The sequence below is a fragment of the Mya arenaria genome, chromosome 12, assembly GCF_026914265.1.
Source record: "Mya arenaria isolate MELC-2E11 chromosome 12, ASM2691426v1".
NCBI classification, from domain to species: Eukaryota; Metazoa; Mollusca; class Bivalvia; order Myida; family Myidae; genus Mya; species Mya arenaria.
Genome location: NC_069133.1, coordinates 6,057,490 through 6,080,192, shown reverse-complemented (window position 1 = coordinate 6,080,192; position 22,703 = coordinate 6,057,490). Strand labels below are relative to the sequence as shown.

The 22,703-nt window shown below is 36.4% G+C and overlaps 1 protein-coding gene across 1 annotated transcript; it reads right to left on the bottom strand.

The window, feature by feature from the left end:
• Positions 1 to 6,658: 6,658 nt before the first annotated feature.
• LOC128211013 (ADP-ribosylhydrolase ARH3-like) lies at positions 6,659 to 16,360 on the bottom strand. The gene is made up of 7 exons (XM_052915390.1): positions 16,205 to 16,360; positions 12,899 to 13,076; positions 12,400 to 12,616; positions 10,696 to 10,904; positions 9,779 to 10,023; positions 8,635 to 8,717; positions 6,659 to 7,333 (listed from the first exon to the last, which is right to left on the bottom strand). Exons 1-7 carry the CDS (start codon positions 16,347 to 16,349, stop codon positions 7,100 to 7,102), a joined length of 1,311 nt encoding a protein of 436 aa, XP_052771350.1. The 5' UTR covers positions 16,350 to 16,360; the 3' UTR covers positions 6,659 to 7,099.
• Positions 16,361 to 22,703: the final 6,343 nt, after the last annotated feature.

Here is a 22,703-nt window from a genome sequence, read left to right as displayed (position 1 = left end):
ACGCCCCCCCCCCCCCAGGTCCGGGGGTATACCGGGAAAAAGGGCCGTGTTATTACTTTTCAGGTGGCCCCGTAGGGCTGGGTGACTGCGGTGGTTTTGTCATAGCGCCAAATTTAGCGGAGATTGGGCCTTATATAGAGTCTCTGGGGTGCGGGGGCATTTGGTCGGGGTTTTACCAAAAGTTCGTCCCCGCAGGACGGGGATTTTACCCGGGGTTGGCTAGACCGAAAGTCCAAAGTCTCAGCTATTCACCGGACCTGGGGGGGGGGGGGGGGGGGCAGGGGGGTGGTGGTTACAAGTGACTGGTGCATTATACGGTAAGGTAATCAAGCCAGGCAAATACATTGTAAGGAAAAAGATCTATAATCTTTGTCTGTGAGACTTAGTAACTGTAAAAGTTATAATCGATGTCCTTTGGGTGTCTGAAAATTAGGTACGTAAATAAATTATTTTTGAAAATAATAATGGATGTCTGAATTTTTAGTGTCCGAACTCTAAGGTGAATTACGGGTAGTTTGTGCTTGTGTGGCAGGTATATTTCAATTCTTGAACTATATTTTCTTGTCAGATACAAATGTGTCAGATACTGACTTTCGGATTGATATATCAGCCTTAAGTGCAATTTTGGCAATAAAACCTGCATGTTACTTGTTCTTTAAACCTGAACCCCCAGGTCCTCTTGACAGCAATGAGGTTTCCTTGGCTGATGGCTTATATGGTAAATTTGCTGCCCCACTCTCCATGTAATTATGTTACAGGAAGTTTAGCATACTACAGAGGGTGAAAGCAAAAGGGTGCATAAAGAAAAGTAAAACCGTTCCTGGAAAGTCTTTAATAATAGCAGAGTGGTGTACCATAACTTAGTTGAAATCCAACCATCATTGTCAAAGTATTTAACCAGACAAATAAAACATGTTTCCTTTGAAGCATGGAAGATGTTTAAAAACTGCTGATAAACCTGAAAATTGATGACTTTTATTTTTGTTACAGTGTGGGTCAACAGTTACTGAAATCAATATATCACAAAAATATATAAAAAAAATAAAAATATATTCCGACCTACCTACCCTTTTTTTGGCAGTGTTACCTGAAACGCACCTATTTTTTATTTGGCCTAAGGAGATGTATTATTATGGTAGGAACGTACGTCACGAACGTCAATGCGTCGGCTTGGAATCATATTAGGCAATCGGACTGTTCTATACTGGTTTCCTGGTTACAAAAATGCAAATATCTTTCTTAAAATAGCTGCATTCACCAAAAAGCCGAAAGTCATTGTTGATCGGATAGTCATGTCTATTTCAATACAAATACATAGCAATCGCATAATGCCTTCATAAGAAACCAATGTTTTCGACATTTATTCATCCAGTTTTGGTAAACTAATAATTGTTTTTATTGTGGTAAATCTTATTTGGGAGTAATAGTGTATCTTTAACTATTTATAGTGTATTATATGACGACTCGTGACAGATATTCAACACAATGCGTTGCGTGCGTTCAGTGAAATATAACTATGTCAAACCTTCTTTTACTATATATATACATAATATGTTATGAGGTTTAATATTTAGCAAGCATAATACATACATCCGTTGCACATGTGTAGGTTTCAAAAGGATTTGAGCACCTTTTATGGGATAAGATATAATCAGAGTTTCAATCAAAAAGCGTTTACATTTTTTACGGAAATTACATTATGCAAAATTGCTATGTATTTGTATCGAAATAGACATGACTATCCGATCAACAATGACTTTCGGCTTTTTGGTGAATGCAGCTATTTTAAGAAAGATATTTGCATTTTTGTAACCAGGAAATAAATTTAATGCACTATATTTCTTGAATATCTTTCTTATTTGAAAAGTTATCATCGAGAACCCGCAAGACATTGTTTGATGGGTAGACTTGAGCATTTTTAGACAATATTTATATTTTCGACAGACTTTTCCGACAAAGTTCAAATGCTTTTTGAACCAAAATCTGATAAAATCTTCTTTTGTAAAACTTGCTCAACTCCTTATTTCCCCAAAACATGTTGCAAAGGAATTCGGTTGTACTCATGATAAAGATTATTCCTCAAAAATAAGTTAAACATGAACTTGTCAAACATTTTAATTTTGGGCCCTCCTCACCCATTTTTGCATTGTTGAAGGACCTTAAGTGGTGGGCTCATAACCACAAACATCTACACACGTTCAGTTTGCATATGTTAATACACAGTATGGTAGCTTTAAAAAACGGAAGCAAGATACGGCGCGATGACAAACTAAACTCTTTGAAGTGTTGAAACTGACAGAAGTAGACTGCTACCCTTGGTTTTTTTCTCCAAAAAGTAACGTACGGTACCAGTCTAGACAGAAGCCGCTGTTGGGATGTTACCAATTGACCATCCCTTTGGTGCAAATATGTCATGTCATATCCTGCTATTTCAATTGAGGAGAATACTTCGCTATACTATCGCTAAACAATCGTGTGGTAAAGTACACATTCAGCTGTGAACGACCGACAGCACATTATCACAAACCTGTACTTTATGTCAGCTGTTCTGGTGGACTTTTAAGACAAACAAGTCCTTATCTTACTATTATAAACTGAACTTGACAAAACAAACGAGCCATTTTACATTTGCAACGAGAAGACCAAGCATGATCAAAACAACCATTATCCTCATCTGTTTCGGTAAGTGATAATGCTTATAGAACTAATGCACCAGTCAATTGTAACCACGCCCTCCCCCCAAAAAATAAATAATCCGGGGGTATACCGGGGAAAGCCTGGGAAATGGGCCGTGTTTCTACCGTTCAGGTGGCCTCGCAGTGCCGGGTTAATGCGGTTTTGTCTTTGCGCCAAAAATGGCCGCGAATTGCCCTTACTTAGAGTCCCTGAGGTGCGGGGGCATTTGGCGGGGATTTTACCCTCAGTTTGTCCCCGCAGGACGGGGATCTTACCCGGGCTTGGCTGGACCGAAAGTCAAAGTCCCCGCTATTCCCCGGACCTGGTGGGGTGGGGCGTGGTTACAATTGACTGGTGCATAATATTATCATAGCGCATTTGTGTATAATTGATGCACTCGTATCAAATATAAAACACGTGAAATTGATTGAAGAGCAGATTTACTAAAAAAACAACAGTAATAAGAATATGTTAGTCTAAGAGTTCAATTTTGGCGATTTACAGAAAATAGAGCGGGCCAGGTAACCTTACTTTCGGTAGATCGTCAAAATTGTTAAAAAGTTATTTGGTGTTTTTGGTGCATTCGTTAGAATCGATCTTCGTTCAATTTATGAACAGAAAATTTGAAAAATCCTTGATTGCCATTGGCCCACACACAAATACAAAAACCAAGATTTATTAGGATTCATATATTCTATTTACACTGTGTGTGATGCGTTTTACGGCTTATACATTTCTGGACGTAAACGTGAAAATCTAATTAATACTAATATAATGTTTGCAAGACCAATTGAAGATTAGATAATCTACCAACTGTTGTACTTTATCGAGACATTTGAAAATGCTGAAAAATCACTACATAACGGACTTGTGTGTTTTAAGATACATTATCATGGACTGAAGTGTTTAACGCATTTGTGCAATAATCTGTCTCTCATCTTACACTTAAACATTAACATTCACAATGGCTTATGGCATCCACAACGATCTGTGGCGTTTACAGAAAACGGAAACTCCAGAAGATTTTTAAAACCTGCTAGTTTTTGTAGAAGCCCGCTAGCCATTAGATACACTTAAAGTCTCTTCAAGTGAAATGAATTAAATGACAAATGTTTAAAATAAATCCGTTTAAGAGTCCCATTAAATTGATATAAATGGCATCATGTGTGCTTACAAATATCATGCAAAGTTCAGTTGAATACAATGCCAAACTTTTCTTATTCACAGTGTTAGTGAGCGCCGAGAACTGCGACCATGACAGTGACTGTAAACTAACGGCGTGCAAGGCTGGTCTGGAAATAGACTGCGGACGCAATACCAATCTCTGCACGTGTGTCCCCGCGGGAGGTGAGACGATTCGTTCATTAGTAATGCGTATAAAGGCATATATTCATCAAAGATCTGTACCTCGTGGTGGTCAAATGATCAAATTAGGGGTCGATCGATCCATCTCTTCAAAACTGAAGTTACTATATAACCATATGAACGGGCGTTGAAAGAGGATCATGTGCGTCATTGTTATTTATCAATGCCTACATCCATGTATGACGTCTTGTCATTTCCAATATGCTATTTCCTTGGGCACAGACACGGACGTCCGTGGCACGTCATGAAGATTGTTATCATTTAGTTGCAAGTGGCTTCTGACACTCACTCGTTCAGTATTGGTGGGCAGTACGTGCTGCGAGTAATCGGCACTGTTGACCTTTGTTGACCTTCACGATTCAAGATCGTAACGACCACAGCCATGTATTGATACCGAAAAATTAGCTGGTTCTCTGATACCTCAACTAGGTTAAATGTTGTTGCTTGGTGACCCCGTTACTTTTATATGAAAATACATTATCCTTCCCGAACCACGTTTATACTGATGAAGACCCCGAAGTTACCCCCTGCTGTTTTACGTGTATCTCAGACGCAAGAAAGCGCGTAAAGCACAGTGACTTCTTGTGGATAAGTTTGTTCATTGCAGTAGCGCAGTGCCGATTCGAACGTATGACCCCGTCAAGTAAGCATAGCTTGTGATTATGTTCAGTTATATTAACTCGTATTCATACCAACTCAGACTGACAGAAATTTGACATTGCCTTTTTTGCAGACAACTCGTTAGACACGTACCAGTGCGAGACGGCGGAGGAATGTCACAACTTGTTTGGCAACCTGCACTGTCACCAAGAAACCTGGCACTGCGTGGACCAGCACTGCCACTGTATGCATTAATCACGTGACCCACGTCATGATTTACCTCATTTACAATGTACTTGTATACATTATGCCTTACCTAAATACATTATTAATTGAAATCGACTCTCAGAATGGGATACATCAATCTAAATCAATCCTAATTCAAGGCTCTCAGAATGGAGAACAGTATCATACATGCAGCTGTCGCTCTACCGTCTGTCAAGTCGTCCCATGTTCGGGTCTGACCTAGAGACACACAGGTTCATCACATGTGGCCGGGTTAATGTTAAGCGAGCTAGTCTGCACACGTCCAAGCTTCTTAAAGGCCTAGTTTAAGGAATGTTTGGCATGATAACCCCCTGACGGCATCTCCTGCTAGTTGCACTGATGTCACAGTAGGGGCCAATTTCCTGTGTATTGGTTTATTGGCTCATGGCCATTTTTATAATTTTTATAATAAAACATCGAAAACTGCAAGGCAGGATACTCCGATTAAAGATCTAATAAGCCAATTAGGCAATAAGATTAAGATCAATTAACAGAGTTTGTGTACTAGTACACGGTTTTGTGGGCGGGTGTCACTTATAGAAGGCTTAAACTAGGCCTTTAAGCGAGCTAGTCTGCACACGTCAGAGCTTCCTAAAGGCCTAGTTTAAGGAATGTTTAGCATGATAATCCCCTGCTGTGCATCTCCTGCTAATTGCACTGATGTCACAAATCTGCACAGTAGGATACTCAGATCAGAGATCTGATAAGAGGGATCAAGGCAAGAAGATTAGGATCAATAAACAGAGGTTGTGTACTAAACAGATTTATTTATTTTATTTATTAATTTTTTTTTTTTTGGGGGGGGGGGGCACTTTTAGAAGGCTTAAACTAGGCCTTTAGTGTCAAGGTCTGGTATCAGATGTTCGTGCCCGCTAAATAACCTTTTAACCGCGGGAATTATAGCATACATCGTACTTTTTAATAAAGGCACAGCTGTATGTACATATGAATCACTTCCATGTTCATAAGTTCAACACAAAAATCCCTGGTATGGCTCGAACCCATAGGGCGTAGGTCGGGCACCATTTCCCCCCTCATCTTTTACCAGGGTCGGTCCAATATCAATACCGAGGTCAAACACCAGGCCACTGTTCGCGTATCACTGCCTAGGACTTCGAACAAACTGTCTTTATACCGTAATTTATAAATCAGACAACGGGCCATATCAACGTCTCCTACGATCGCTTTTTCGAAATCATATTTCCGAGTAAAAACTATTTCTGAGTATTTTTGTGTCTTTTTCAAAACTAGGAGCTTAATATGTTTGTTTTTGCACATTTTATTTGATTTGAAAATGTTCATTTTGATTGTGAAACAAATTAACTCAATATTTATCTACACTTCTTGATGTTACAATATTTGTCATATGCTCGTTATTAGATCACGGACTTGTTATTGTACCACATACCTGATCTTATCAAATTCCATTCTCAAAGATGCAGACATGGTGAACTATTAACTGAGAAAAATCAGACTCATATAGCTGGGGACTTTGCAACTCGGCTGCATATGAAGCATAAAAATTTAAAGATACTTTTATCCACTTAAATATCGTATAATCAATCTTAACATTTAACAAGACCTGATTTCAATTTGTGCAATTTCTGTCAAAATTGAAACGAAAGCTTTAAATATATGGACATTTATCTTATACTGGTGGAGGTGAAACGAAATTCTTTGGAACAAATCTATCATTTGTGCCCAAGAAGAAGCTTTCAAGCACCTAAGTTATTTCTTTACCTGTTCAAAAATATAAAATAAACATATGTAAAAGTCGATAATTTGCTTTAATATGCAATGCACTGTCTTTATTTCAATAAAAATATATAAACATTTATAAATAATTTTCATTCATTTTATGTTAATGAAAACAATGTTTAATTTAAAACAAGAGAGCTGCACAGCGAACCCTTATGCTCGTCTGTTTATGTTTTTTTTTCAGTCAAAAAGGGGCACAACTTCAATGATTTGAAGCCTGATCAATGATCCTTGCTCAACATGTGTGTGTATTGTCTCTAGCAACATGTAGTCTGATTTCATTTGAATACTTTGAAATGTTTTGAGGAATGGTAGTGGTAAAGTTTTTTCCCCGTTCAATGATGATTGAAGGTTATCACAATAGCCAAACTTTCTCGCAAAACACACGAGCTCAAAGTCCATCTTATAATTCATCTTATAATTGCATGAAGTTTCATTTCCCTCGTTTTGTTGATTTTCCTGCCCCAAGATTGTCCGGCAATTTCCACAACAGTTCAGCATCTTGAAGGGCATCAGAGGCCCCCTCAGAGCAGTTCTGCCAGGCCCAGGGCAGGGCTTCAAGCCCGTAATATGCACCAGCAATTGCCCCAGCCATTGTGGCCACTGTGTCTGTGTCCCCGCCGTGGGATATGCTGTACAGCAGGGTACGCTCAAACCCATTCCTGTCCTGAAAGAAAAAAAGTTCTTCTTTAACACTTTAATATCTAAATGTTTTGGCATAATTCCTTCACAGGTAGATAAAAACAATTATATACAGGAAGTGATGAGAAGATCATACATTTTATTATAAAGATTACATCATGTTTGACCATTTGCTGAAAATTAATGGTGGTGAATAGAAAAAACAGTAAAGCAAAATCAATTATGACAGTCCCGTGACAAATGCCCCCTGACTGCTATTATTAGAGCACAAGATAAACATCTGTGCCACTCTAGTGGCAGCAAATTAGTGATTTCGCAATAAATGTACGTGTGATAATTTAAGGTAATGACCAAACACTCTACCAAGGTTGAGGATCACTTTATATTGAGTCAAGGTCCAAGTATTCAAGGTCACCATGACAGCGAACTTCGACCTACTGACCTCAAAAAAAGATGGTGGTCATCTGCTGGTCACTACTTTCCTCCCTAACAAGATTGAGGACCGTAGAACCAAGGGTACTATAGTTAACAATCTTACAAGTTTTTTTGGGTTCAAGGTTACCATGACTGTGACCTTTAACCTTCTGACCTCAAAATCAATTAGGTCATCTACTGGTCATGCCTTACCTCTCACCAAGTTTGAGGATCTTAAGCCGAAGCGTACTCTTGTTAACAATCGGACAAGGTTTGGTCTACAGACCGACCAATATTTAGACATGTGAAAAGCAATACACTCCAGGGGCATAATTTAAGAAATATTACACACCACTGAGGGTCATATGACATTATAAGGGCCGGCCAGTCAGCCACCAAAGGTGTATATGGACCGAGGCGTTAGATGAGGTCCATTCACCTTCGGGGGCTGACTGACCGGTCCTTATAATGCCATATGGCCCTCAGTGGAGTGCTATATTTCTTATATTAACGTCAGCGGTCCATATTACATTTTTGGCGAGGTCCGGACCGGCCAAAAATACAATATGGACCGCTGACGTCATAAAACTGGATTTTCATGAAAATTCAGAGATATACGGACTGATCGAGATTATATATATAAAGAAGGGACAAATTTATGTGAGGTATAATATAACATGATATTTCACATAAAGCATAAAAGAAATATATAATATTATTTTATATAATGAATACATAAACAATTTCGAAGCAATTTCATATTTTAGTTTTGAATTCTGAACAACTGATCTTTTCACACCTTTATAACAAGGATTATACATTGTAAATAAGATGGTTTCTGTGACGGAAGTTAATCATCATGTATATAATGAGACAATCAGTCATGATCAAACCTTGAACAATCATACCAACCTGCAGTTCATCTATGGGATTCATGGCTCGCAGAAAACAGTAGATGGCTGCCGGGACTGAGTCCAGGGCTGCTATATATACACCTGCAAAACACAGAAAACACACATGTACAATGTCAGACACTGCTTAAGCAAAGAAAGAGTCAGTCATTTTGTCTGACAAAATTTTGTCAGTCCAAAAATAACATCTTGAACGGACTGGACCCCTTACAATCTTAGTCAAACCAAGACAAATTTACCAGTCCGACCAATGGTTGCGATGTCTGCAATGTACTACTGTTTATCAAACAAATCTATTCAGATTACTAAATTAATGTTCTGAATTATCTTTTCAGGGAACCTCAGTTGTCAAAATCAGCAAAAGCCATGCGTGGATAAAAATAAAATGCTTTAAGGGCTTACTGTAATTCTGGGATTTATAAAGCACAGCATATAGCTTCTTTTGGAATTTGGGCTTGTTCATCTTAAAATCTATTTCCAATGACTTGATTCAACACCCAGTTATCTTGAATCGCTAGAGTATCCCTGGTTTCCTTTTGGACAATACATGGAACATTTCCTTGTTACAATTTCCAGAAAAGTATCACTGTAGATACAGATTAATTAACTAATGTAATGACATAATTGAAACTACAAGGAGAATTTTTCATGTATTTCCAATGTGGATGGAAAAATCCAACCAAAGGACACATGCAATAGCCGGTAACGAGTCTTGCTAGGTAACGGTTACACATCATCCCGATGCATGTTGTTTGTTGACCTCATGAAGGGCATAAATTTGAAATCACAGTTGATGTAAAAAAAAGTCAGATTAAACAGGGTTCAAGTAAATTTAAAATATTATTTTGTTACAAATAATTATTTCATTTTGGCTGTTTTGATATTTCATTTTGGCTGTTTTGATATGACATAATTTGAATTGTATAGTCATTCAATAATTTGAAATTTGTGTGTTGATGCATGTCACTCATCTCCCATAGGGGGTGTCAGATCAACATTTCAAGCCTGGTCACATGACCAAAAACACTTATTCAGTATCCAAGAAAAGCCCAGTTCTGGCAGAACTAAAACAAAGCTGACCAAATCTACATGTAGTTCTTGGCACATAGACCATATAAAGGTCATAACATCAAGTATTTAATTACCCAGTTCCTGCGTGATCTCCTCCACGGGCGGTTGTTCTTGCCTCTTGACAAACTCCCTCACTTTCTCCAGCTTCTGGCAGTAGGGAAGGCTAGTTACCTCCCCTACCCCTGCAGTAGCCTCCCCTGATTGCTGGCCCGTGTCTATTGATGTACTACTGGAATCCATGTTTGTTTCCCCTGATACTGCCGAGGTCTCTGCTGATTTATTATCAGCGTTAACATTGCTATCAGCCTTGCCATCAACCCTGGAAAATTAATTTCGCTTAATCAGAGTTATTGGTTCATTGTTTGCAAATGGCACTAGCCTTTTGGAGTTTGATACACTGATAGTGCCTTAACTCTGCCTGAAACTAGGATTGCCTTTTGAACCATATCAGTTTCAGAGTGTCACAAGACAAAACTTGAATGTTGAAACTAAAATCAAATGTATATTTGTGTGCCACTTATGTGATTGACAGCCCATAACAGACGAATTGCGAATGCAAATGTGGCGTGGTGACTTCAAATGCAACATTAAACTTTTTGAAATGTGGATTGGGACTGTTCTAGTTTTGGCGGTATTACAAATGGCGGTAATACAGTGGTAATATGGCAGTTATGTTGCACTGATGGCTTTGTACAACATTGTCATGTGACCACGCTTTGTTTAACCGACTAACAAGCATGTTTTGCTAAGGAAATTTGCAAACAGTATTCAATCAAGCAAAAAATGCTGACACTTCAAGGACAAGTGGTATATTACAAAAAGAGAAATCAATAAAGTTTTTATTTTTTTATTTTAATCAAGCTAATTACATGCGTGCAATGGCTTGCTGAATCATTCACTTAGTTTTCAATAATTATACCTCTAATCCCTGAATCTGAGCCATCCACCAGAATCACATAGTTTTTAAATTGATTAATTAATTTTATTATACCTTTCAGCCCCAGTATCTGAGCCATCCCCCAAAGTCCCCCTCATTCTCTCTTCTAGTGGTTTCATTTTGCTGATAAGACTGTCAATAAAGGTGTCAACATCTAGTTTGTCGCTGACCAATGCCAGGTATACAGCATAGCTCTGCAACACTGCACCTTGTATGGCTTGTGGATGGGAATGTGTCAACCGAGTTATCTTCTCAGTGAGGTCCTGGCAATGAACATAAAATGCTTTAAGTTGACAGTCAGATGAATAGACAGTAAATTTGTAACAGAGTTTAATCTTTTTTATTAAAAGTTGTTGCACTTTTTCGCTGTTCAAAATCTTCACAGCCTGAAACAATGTGCCATTTTCTCTCTTAAGCAAAGTGTCCATCTTTGGCAGCACCCTGTCCTTGATAAAACCTAGTGCTTTAAATTTATTTATATAACAATTGTAAAAACAGTTATACCAACATTATATTAAGCACTACTATTGGCATGAAGTTATGTAAGAAAACACCCACTTGTCGGGCTTGGTGACCACAAACCAAACTCACATGCGCCAAGGCCGGGAATCAAACCTGGGTCTCCTAGGTGAGAAGTGAGTGTGCTAACCACTATTCTAACTGGACAACTAAAAAACCAGGTTAAAACTCCAAGGTTTAGAACACTGACACCAACAATGACACCAGGGCAATCACAATACCTCTTTTCTTTTGACAAACAGACAAGCTTAAAAGATATAACTTCTTTCAAGTTATTTTTTCTGGTCTCGATACAATCGTCAATTTACTTAAAACCTAACATGTACAATATTATGAGTAATTAATGTAACTAAGTAAATCAATACATGTGACATACTACAACTAAGAAAGGTTTCTAAGTAAATTAATTGACCAGTTGCCAATTGTCAATCAAACAATCAGATGACCTGACCAAGTGCCAATTGTCAATCAAACAATCAGATGACCTGACCAAGAGCCAATTGTCAATCAAACAATCAGATGACCTGACCAAGAGCCAATTGTCAATCAAACAATCAGTTGACATGACCAAGAGCCAATTGTCAATCAAACAATCAGATGACCTGACCAAGAGCCAATTGTCAATCAAACAATCAGATGACATGACCAAGAGCCAATTGTCAATCAAACAATCAGTTGACATGACCAAGAGCCAATTGTCAATCAAACAATCAGTTGACCTGACCAAGAGCCAATTGTCAATCAAACAATCAGTTGACCTGACCAAGAGCCAATTGTCAATCAAACAATCAGTTGACCTGACCAAGAGCCAATTGTCAATCAAACAATCAGATGACCTGACCAAGAGCCAATTGTCAATCAAACAATCAGATGACCTGACCAAGAGCCAATTGTCAATCAAAAAATCAGATGACCTGACCAAGAGCCAATTGTCAAAAAATGAGTTAACCTGACCAGTTGCCAATTGTCAATCACACAATCAGTTGACCTGACCAGTTGTCAATTGTCAATCAAACAATCAGATGACCTGACCAAGTGCCAATTGTCAATCAAAAATGAGTTGACCTGACCAGTTGCCAAATGTCAGTTGACTAATAATAGGAATATATTTAATAAACAAATAAAAGCACATGGTTGCATTATCAAATGGATTAACTGAAAACCTCGCCAAATGTTCTCAACGAATTGCAGTAGTTGCCTTGGCGACTGCTCAATTGTATATGAAGAGCACATATTTACTGCTAATTGTTCAAAGGTGTATCCTTTCCTACATGCAAACAGTGCTGCAGGAACAATTCTCATTGCTCCACCATTTCCATAGGAGCCCTTTCCTTCAAATTGCTGGCTGGCCGGCTGGTACACGTCACTGTACTCCTGTTCTTGAAGGCCGTGGAAAACAGTCGCTACACTGCCACCGTAGCCACGGAAAGGTTCCCTCATGTATTCCTCTGTGAACCTTCCAGTGAATAAATATAAATTAAGTAAAAGGAAATGAATTACATGTTTGTGACTGAGTATGACTGTAACAAATAAATCAATTTTTCATCATTTTCATGATAACAAGTAAAATGCTATCTGGGCTTGCTCAAATTCTGGACTTTTTAAAGCTGAGCTTGCAGACATTTTTATGCCAAGCAATTGTTCATTTAAAAGTCTAATTACAATCACTGTTTAGTGAATATGAATTGATACCAATTTTTTAATTCTACAACGTTACACTCATGAAAGTAGTTCATACCTTTGTGCCAGGTGTTTTGCGTTGAGCTGGTTGTGCTGTATTAGAGACTTGGCAACACTTCGGGCCATTGCTGTATCATCCGTGAAACTATACTCCCCCTTTCTCTTCTTCTTCGCCGGCAAGGAATCATCATGACCTTTTTTTGGAGAATTTTCTTGACCTGTCTGGCTGCTTTTAGCTAAAATTGAGAAATAAATTTAAAATGGCATTTTCAGCAAATAAGCAGATCAGAAACCAAAATCATATTTTAGGTGGATTGATGTCTCATTGCCAAAAAGACTATCGGCAAATAGTTTACAAAGAACTCATTGACAATTATAAAGATAGGTGAACCAGGCAAGATTCTCAGCCTGGGATAATGAGCTCGGTTCATGGTCACCAAGCCAGACAAGTGGGTTTCTTCTGGGTACTCCAGTGAGTCAAGTCTCCCCAGCTACACAAAATCACACTCTGGTGTACCATCGTACCAACAAGAGTGATTAATTTACTGTTGTCATAACTTGTTTCACAATCGGTGTAAAATAAATCAGTTTAAGTCAAACTAAAGATAGTGCGGTAGTAAAAGAGCTTTTTATTTATTTTGTGACTTCATACTAAGTATGATGATATAACTTTTAATTCTTGATAATCAATGAAATGCATGCAAATATTTGAAATTAAAATTGAATAGATTCAAATCAGACCAAAATAGCAAATATAATGGTAAATATACATGTTCTTACTTTTTTATGCATACATAAAGCTACAACATGAAAGAGCAAGTATTGTCAAGATTTTGTTTAAATTTCAAAAAATTAATTGTGTTTTTTGTTTATTAACCCTTTACTTCATGTAAACCTAAGCCATTTCAGGCTGCCAGTTCATGCCTTATCAGTTCATATCAGTACCCCTACTTCATAGGAGATTATTGATATTATTGGAATTTTAACCCTAATGTATTACAAACCTATTTTCTTAGTATTTCTTTTGGTTTAATCAATAAGTCATCAATGTAAAGTTTATAGAGAATTAAATTTCCAATCCAGTCATATAAATTTTATTTTGTTATCTAAATTATTTCCGCATGATATTCATAAATAAACAGAAAATTATGTCAAATTTGATGAAAATTAATTTTTACTACACTTTTATTTATCAAACATAACACAAAATATTATATAAACAACATATTTTTACAATTCATTTAATGCAACCCGAATTGAAACAAAGATGGACAGAATTAAAACATTGTTCACAACAAAGAAGCACGGTATATTTATATATATGATACAGAAGAAAAAAAAGAGTTGATCAACAGTCACAGTATGTATAACTTTCGGTTATTTAACACTACAATGAACAAATAAAGTTATTATTCAACTACTAAATGAGGCCTGCATGTTGTTGTTTACTAAATTTATATCGTTTATTGCATGTCCATGTATTGTCATTTGGGTTTGATTTTAAAAATCCTCATTTCTCGTATCCTTGTGTGCGTGACGCCGAGGTCTGAATTCTCGACGTCGTACTCAATGTCTCAAACTCATTTTAATCGAAGCCAGAATGTTCCGATTCGTCAGACAAACACTGAAATATAAATGACATTATTCAGGAATGTTGTTTTAAACTGAAGTTAACAAGGGCAGAAATTAGCTCTACATTGCATTCTTGTGTATTCGAAAACACGTGTTTCAACAGCTGATCGATGTTAAATTGGGTCATGTCAAAGTTTAACAATAGGGATAGTCATTATTTTATAACACATTTGTACTTACTTTCAATTTGTAGAAGCAGATGCGCATTTTTATGACCGGATTAGCGAAACAGAAGTGACACATATGTCCCATATAATGATTTATGGCCTTTGTTTATACAAGCCAGATGATTTTTTGTTTATCCAACATGGCCGACATTTTGACACGTTTTCGAACCATGACCTGTGACGTCAGGCGCGTGATCAATAAAATATAGTTGTATTATTGGTAGTTAATTATAACTTGCAGTATTGTGTAAATTTCCACGAGGAAAACGAGACAGGAATGCCCACAAACCTGCGCAGTCAACGTTTTACGCATCTTTGATACCAGTGACCTTATTTCCCGATTTTCCGAAATTCTTTAAATAGTAACATAGTGTTTTTTTTAGTGCATTGTATTTATCAATGTTTGTACTTCATGAATATGAATTTATAGCGCATAAACAAGCATCAGGTATGAAAATAAATGCCCCTACATTACGAATACGTAGGATTACGTATCTATGAAGCTATGGATAAAACGTTAAGATCCGTATCTATGAAGCTATGGATAGATAAGTAAAATTGCGTATCTATGAAGTAAAGGGTTAACATAATCTACATTAATCAAATTGGGAAAAAAATGTAAAATTTTGGGAAAAAGGAGATATGTAATTACAAAATATTATATTAAGTGTTGCTTAAACGCACGCAAAAACTACTACACAAGAAATATGCGCCAACAAATCTGTAAGATCTACCTCTCTGGAGAAACAAATCTACCTCTGGCACAGCCAGAGATTTTCATGGCTGCAGGAGATAACACTAACTGGCACATTTAGTGAAATTCATGTCATGTATTTCTGTAATTGATCGTATTTTGGTAAGTCCAGTTATGGCATACATGGCTTGGTGGTTAACCGTTAAGGCTTCCGCCTACTGACCAGGAGGTCTTAGGTTCCATCCCTGGCCACGTCATACCGAAAGACGTTAAAAGTTGGTACAAGTAGCTCCCTTGCCTGGCGCTTGGCATTTAAAGGGTATTGATTGGAAACCTAGTGTACTCAGAACTCGTTTAACCCAGGAAAGTTGTACCCCAGTGGTCTCTTCGAAAAAGAGCTAGGGTATTGCACCCGGCCATTCTTGAATCCTAAAGTATTCCCTATTATTACTGAGACCAAACCTAGCTTACCATTAACTTTAGGGAAAGAACACGTAAGGTCTTTATTAAGCAGTATATCAAAGTACATCTTGCTTCTTCTACAGCTGATCTCCAACTCCCCGAGATGTGCTCACAGACCAGTGACGTCAGCACCTTATGTGTAAACAGGTCAGATAGTGCACTCGCACTACAATCCCACCACTGTCTCTTCAGTGTGCTGTCGTTACAGCAAAAACAAAGGACCCCAATGGCAATACGTGTTGCACTATCACGGGTTATCCTTGCCCGCAAGGTCTAAAGAAATACAAAAACAATCCCGTAATGAACGTCTAGTAAGTCCAGTACCAGAATCCCTTAATGAGCGTCTAAGTGATACTGAATGCAATTCCTGGATTTTTTGTTATCTCGTTATAAATAATTATTAATATACCATGCTCTATTTTGGCCACTTCTTTCAGTATCTTGTTCAATTCTATTTTGTTGAACCAACCGCCTTCAAACAATGCACCGATACAATCGCCTAAAACAGCTCCAACTAGACTGCCTTGAAACTTTGTTAGTTTGGAGGCTGCCATATTGAATAGTGTAAAATGCGGCTCAGGCTACATACAACTAGTTTACCAATCGGTACATCAATACAATTTAAATGCGTCTTTTAAGTCCCAGCACATATGTAAATAATTGAGTTTAACAAAGGTGTTCCAGACCGTTAAGATAATCTGATTTAGTGCACTCCATGGAATAGGATGGTACAAGACGAAAATAATACTGAAAAATGTTGCAGGCAAAAGAAAAAAAGATACTTTTAAACCTACATGTGTAGCTATATACAAATAGCCGTGGACATAATTACTTGAATTAAGCAATATGTCCCAAGTTCCAGGGGCGTAGCTTTCTATAGGCCGTGTAGGCCGCGGCCTACACATTTTTTCAGAAGAACCGAAAAAAATAAAAATGCCTTATCTGCAATAAAAAAACTGAGGGCATATGAGGGTGAGGGGCTAAACATGAACTTTCGACAAAAGCGCTTTAATTTATAGGAAACCGGGTATTTCAAATATATCGTTTTCCTTTGCCATAAAATACATTTTCACGCGATTTTGATGTTCCGTATATAATTTATCGAAAGTTGCATACCAGTAGTCTGCACGTTTACGCTGTACATTAAACATTTCCAATCGGCTTGGTAAAAGTTTGCGGGCGCTTTATTTGAAATTGTAAACGGTCTGGCGCCAATATTGCCGAACATAGTCCTACGTATCCTGATTTCGAAAGTCTCACTTTGACTTCAATAGATGAAGATACCAAACAACAACTGCTAGAAGGAACTTGACAATCATGCCTCCAGTACCAGTTTCCACCCAAGTGTCCAAACTATGATGGATACAGTTCAGGACATTGGATTCTTGTTCAATTATTCAGCAAATCGTCTAGCAGCGTTCCAGGACGAGCTTTCTAGAGAAGTCGCAACGAAGCTTCGCTCGTTATGTGAGACACAATGGTTCATGCGTGCGGAATGTGAGATGGAGCATCGCAGCCGCAAGTTTATCTAGACTGTGTACAAGAGACCATGAAGCAGACCAGCAAGGACCTGTATCCTAGCATATTTACAATATTTGAGGTTCTTCTTACTATGCCACCTACATCAGCCTCTTGTGAAATATCTTTAGTGGAATGAAACGAATAAAAAACTTCATGCGAACGACAATGAAAAGCGACAGGTTGTCGTCCTTGGCCCTAATCCACAGCCACAAAAGCATGATCATAGAAAATGCCGGAAGCTAGAGTTTTTTTAATGATCCCGGAAAGTCAACTGTGCTGTAGAAAGCGACATAATACATAATTTAATTGTCAGAAAACTTCATTTGAAAAAGAATGGGAATGGTGGTGTTAAAAAAAACTTCAGTTATACTTGAAACAACACCAATTTGTCATTTTTAATTCATGCCAAATTTGACCCTTCGTTTAAAATGATTTCACATGTAAAATACTTCTTTAAAATCGTTTTGTTTTTGTTTGCCAGATCTTACATATCTACCAAAGCCTAAAACATATGCCCTATTGTTTTCTTAGTATAGTGCACAACATTAAAAGCGCATCAAAATATGGTATGTTGCTTATTCTAAAATTAATGAAATTCATCTACAGGTAACTATATTTAATTGCATTTGGGCGCTCTGTTACCATAAAATTATACATATTGCAGCCTAGGCAGGTCATATGAGGCTCATTCAGAGTTGGACAAGTGATAACAGGGTTCATGATGGGTGAATTTATCTTTTTGTACCCATGTGAAAGCCATTATAAGGGTTGATGCATTCCTTTGCCTCTCTTGTGGTGATAAGTAACCAAAAAGTGACTATATGGCAAATATGTAAATATCTAATTACTTTTTTTTAAATTAAAATACATAAAACAGTTTAAACAAGTTATACAAATTAAAATAAAAAAAAAATATTGTGCACAAACTTTTGTTGCGAAGTATACTAGTAGTTAAAGGTCATGGTCGAAAGCATGTTGTATCTAGGTCAAATACAACATGTGACAGCCGCCATTTTGGATTTAAAATGTAAACAACAGACGATTGAAACAGATTATATTTTTTTTTGTTTTTTGAAAGATGAATGATTGCTTTAAATGGTACACACAAACATTTATTTTTTATTATCACTTATTTATGATTAAAATGTAAATAATCCTTAGGCGGTCGAAAACCCCTTGTTCCGGGATATATATGGCATTGCTTGTGCAAATACACATATGATTAACTTAGATTTTGGCAACAAAATGCATTAATATTGAGTGAAATTTAATTGATAAAATGTTCAATGTTTTACTTCCATGACCTGTCTTCTTTAGCTGAAATACGTACACAATTATTTAAAAGTAAAACATAAAGATATTGTTGCTCTCTTTAATGTTTTTACAACAACGAAATATACGCCAAAATGCACCTACAATCACCTAGCTAAGCAAAATTTAAACGTGGCCTACACATATATTTTCGTCAAGCTACGCCCTTTGCTTTTGCTACTCTTTCAATGAAGCAGTCTATGGCCTATGCTGGATCTGACCTGAAATGAGAAGAATGATAAATCAATGGCAATTTCCATTGCCATATACTGGCAAATAGTACATTCCTTGACACAAAGCTCGCAAATGTAAGTTTCAATTCTCACTATTTTCCTAACAGTTCGACAGCTGAACTTGAGAACCCTGCATGGTAGTGTATAGAAAATATGTTTTGCATATTTGAGTAGCCTAGACCTTTTAATACTAAACTACTATTTATGGTTTTGCGCCACCTTTGGTGACATCTTTTATTAAATATGGCGTTCAAGATGGCCGCCACTGAGCTCAAAAGTACAATATTTGCATCAGTATTTGCATGAACCTTGCCATTTAGTTGTTAGTCATATCAGTCATAGTTTTAAAGTGATGGAATATATATATAATATTAAACATTTTGAAGATGCTTAATATACAAAATGTCGTCCAAGATGACGAAAATGTTAAATTTCTTATGACTTGTCCATTTGACTTGATGGTCCGTCAAAATGATCTTTAGTATAGTATACATTTGTATAAAAAAGTATTATTTTACTTAGTTTTAGCCTTTTTTAATCATACATATTTTACAACGATTGTGAAACAAGAATATTCTTTTAAGCATTTCAACAGCATTTTGAACAAGATCAACGTGCCATGGTCGCCAAAATGTACCAAAATGGCGAATTTCTTTCAAACATGGGTTTGTTTCGGTTTCCCATAATCCTTTGCGAGCGCATGACTTCCGGTAAAATGTCTTAATAGTTTGTCAGATCTCAGCATGGTATTGTTGTTTTGTTTACAAACATTCGACAAGTATACACTTGAATGTTATACGAAAGCATTAAATTTCGACCATATCAAGTTCAATATGACGTGAGAAATGGCTGCAAAAATAAAACAAAATGGACTTTACTTTCAAATTGGCGTGTTTTCTTGAATATAAGAACTTATTTTAGACGTCTATTTTTTGTATAAGAAGCATTTAGTGATTTTAAAAAGATATCACTTCTTAAATGTAATAAATATGTTATGTACTAAAACATATCAAATCACTATTTTATAAAATATAAAACAAAAGAGAAAAAAAGTATATAAGCTAATGTTGCGCCAAAGATGGCCGTTAAATATTTGTTTATTATTATTATGGAAATGGCATCTTTCCGCTTATGGTTGATCTAACTCGCTGAAATTTATTTGAAGTAATGGCAATTTCAAAGAAATGAATATGGAATAAAATACGGCACAAACTATTCAAAGATTACTCCTGATCCTAATGGCATTGTTGCTAAATCGGCTGTCTAGAAACGAAATTGCGAAAATGCAACGACACATGTTAAGATGGCAACAACAGGAGAACATGGTGATAGAAATGAAGACGCACAACAGAGTCATTGTAATAAACTGATATTTTAAGAATGGCAATCATTGCCCCGATTTTGCCTCGATTGACCCCGATTTACAAACACTTGCTTAAGGTTACTTTTAACGTTAAAAGCATTATTGGTATGCCCTGATCAATAAGCATATTCAAGATTCATGCTGGTGCCGTCACGTATTCGCCCATGATTTGCTACTGTTAACTAAGATTTTGTAAAAGATCGGTGCCCACTAGTGACATGATTTCTCGAGGCGTTTATTGATAGTAATAGGAAGAACATGGTCCAAATAACTGGCGATTTTCCCACGACGTGAATTCGAATAACAACGATATATGTACAATTACTTTAATGTTACGAAAGTATGGGCACAGCCTATTCCACAACGAGAGTACCGACAATACACGATAACCTACCACAATTCGATTTCTATTACCATGGAGTTATTCAAACGCTGCCGTAATAGAGCCATGCTTGGCCGTAACCAGACGAAATATACATTACATTACGTTACGTTAACGTTTATATTCGTTGCCATATGTTCTCTCATCGTGAAATAATAGAGGCCATTGTCGTGGCCATTGCTTCTCTCGCCGTCACGATTCGAATCACGATTGGTCCACGATGAACAAACTCTTGATGAAAGGCACACACTGGATGGTATTTGCATGAACTTTGATCGTTATATACCGCTGCATATCAGTCATTATAGATCGGGAAGGGTTACATTTTTAAAGAACTGTTGAAACTAGTCATGGCTTTAACACGATTATTTTTGTTTAAACCGAAGAGAAGAGCTAATAAGTTCATAACTTCATCCTGAATATTTGTTCATCTATCCTATACATATTTGTTCATCTATCCTATACATATATACATATTTGTTCATCTATCCTATACATATTTGTTCATCTATCCTATACATGTTTGTTCATCTATCCTATACATATTTGTTCATCTATCCTATACATATTTGTTCATCTATCCTATACATATTTGTTCATCTATCCTATACATATTCGTTCATCTATCCTATACATATTTGTTCATCTATCCTATACATATTTGTTCATCTATCCTATACATATTTGTTTATCTATCCTATACACATTTGTTCATCTATCCTATACATATTTGTTCATATATCCTATACATACTCGTTGTTCATTTATCCTATACATACTCGTTGTTCATCTATCCTATACATATTTGTTCATCTATCCTATACATATTTGTTCATCTATCCTATACATATTTGTTCATCTATCCTATACACATTTGTTTATCTATCCTATACACATTTGTTCATATATCCTATACATACTCGTTGTTCATTTATCCTATACATACTCGTTGTTCATCTATCCTATACATATTTGTTCATCTATCCTATACATACTCGTTGTTCATCTATCCTATACATATTTGTTCATCTATCCTATACATACTCGTTGTTCATCTATCCTATACATATTTGTTCATCTATCCTATACATATTTGTTCATCTATCCTATACATATTTGTTCATCTATCCTATACATATTTGTTTATCTATCCTTTACACATTTGTTCATCTATCCTATACATACTCGTTGTTCATCTATCCTATACATACTCGTTGTTCATCTATCCTATTCATACTCGTTGTTCATCTATCCTATACATATTTGTTCATCTATCCTATAGTTCATCTATCCTATACATATTTGTTCATCTATCCTATACATATTTGTTCATCTATCCTATACATATTTGTTCATCTATCCTATACATACTCGTTCATCTATCCTATACATACTCGTTCATCTATCCTATACATACTCGTTCATCTATCCTATACATATTTGTTCATCTATCCTATACATACTCGTTCATCTATCCTATACATACTCGTTCATCTATCCTATACATACTCGTTCATCTATCCTATACATATTTGTTCATCTATCCTATACATATTTGTTCATCTATCCTATACATACTCGTTCATCTATCCTATACATACTCGTTCATCTATCCTATACATACTCGTTCATCTATCCTATACATATTTGTTCATCTATCCTATACATACTCGTTCATCTATCCTATACATACTCGTTCATCTATCCTATACATACTCGTTCATCTATCCTATACATACTCGTTCATCTATCCTATACATATTTGTTCATCTATCCTATACATATTTGTTCATCTATCCTATACATACTCGTTCATCTATCCTATACATACTCGTTCATCTATCCTATACATACTCGTTCATCTATCCTATACATATTTGTTCATCTATCCTATACATACTCGTTCATCTATCCTATACATACTCGTTCATCTATCCTATACATATTTGTTCATCTATCCTATATATATTTGTTCATCTATCCTATACATATTTGTTCATCTATCCTATACATATTTGTTCATCTATCCTATACATATTTGTTCAATTATCCTATACATATTTTTCATCTATACTATACACATTTGTTCAATTATCCT

Coding starts and splice junctions, on each gene's coding strand:
- LOC128211013 (XM_052915390.1), bottom strand. CDS start 16,349: ATGGCAGCCTCCAAACTAACAAAGTTTCAAGGCAGTCTAGTTGGAGCT. Junction 8,718..9,778: donor GGAGATCACGCAGGAACTGG/GTAATTAAATAC, acceptor TGTGTTTTGCAG/GTGTATATATAGCAGCCCTG. Junction 7,334..8,634: donor ATCCCATAGATGAACTGCAG/GTTGGTATGATT, acceptor TTTTTCTTTCAG/GACAGGAATGGGTTTGAGCG.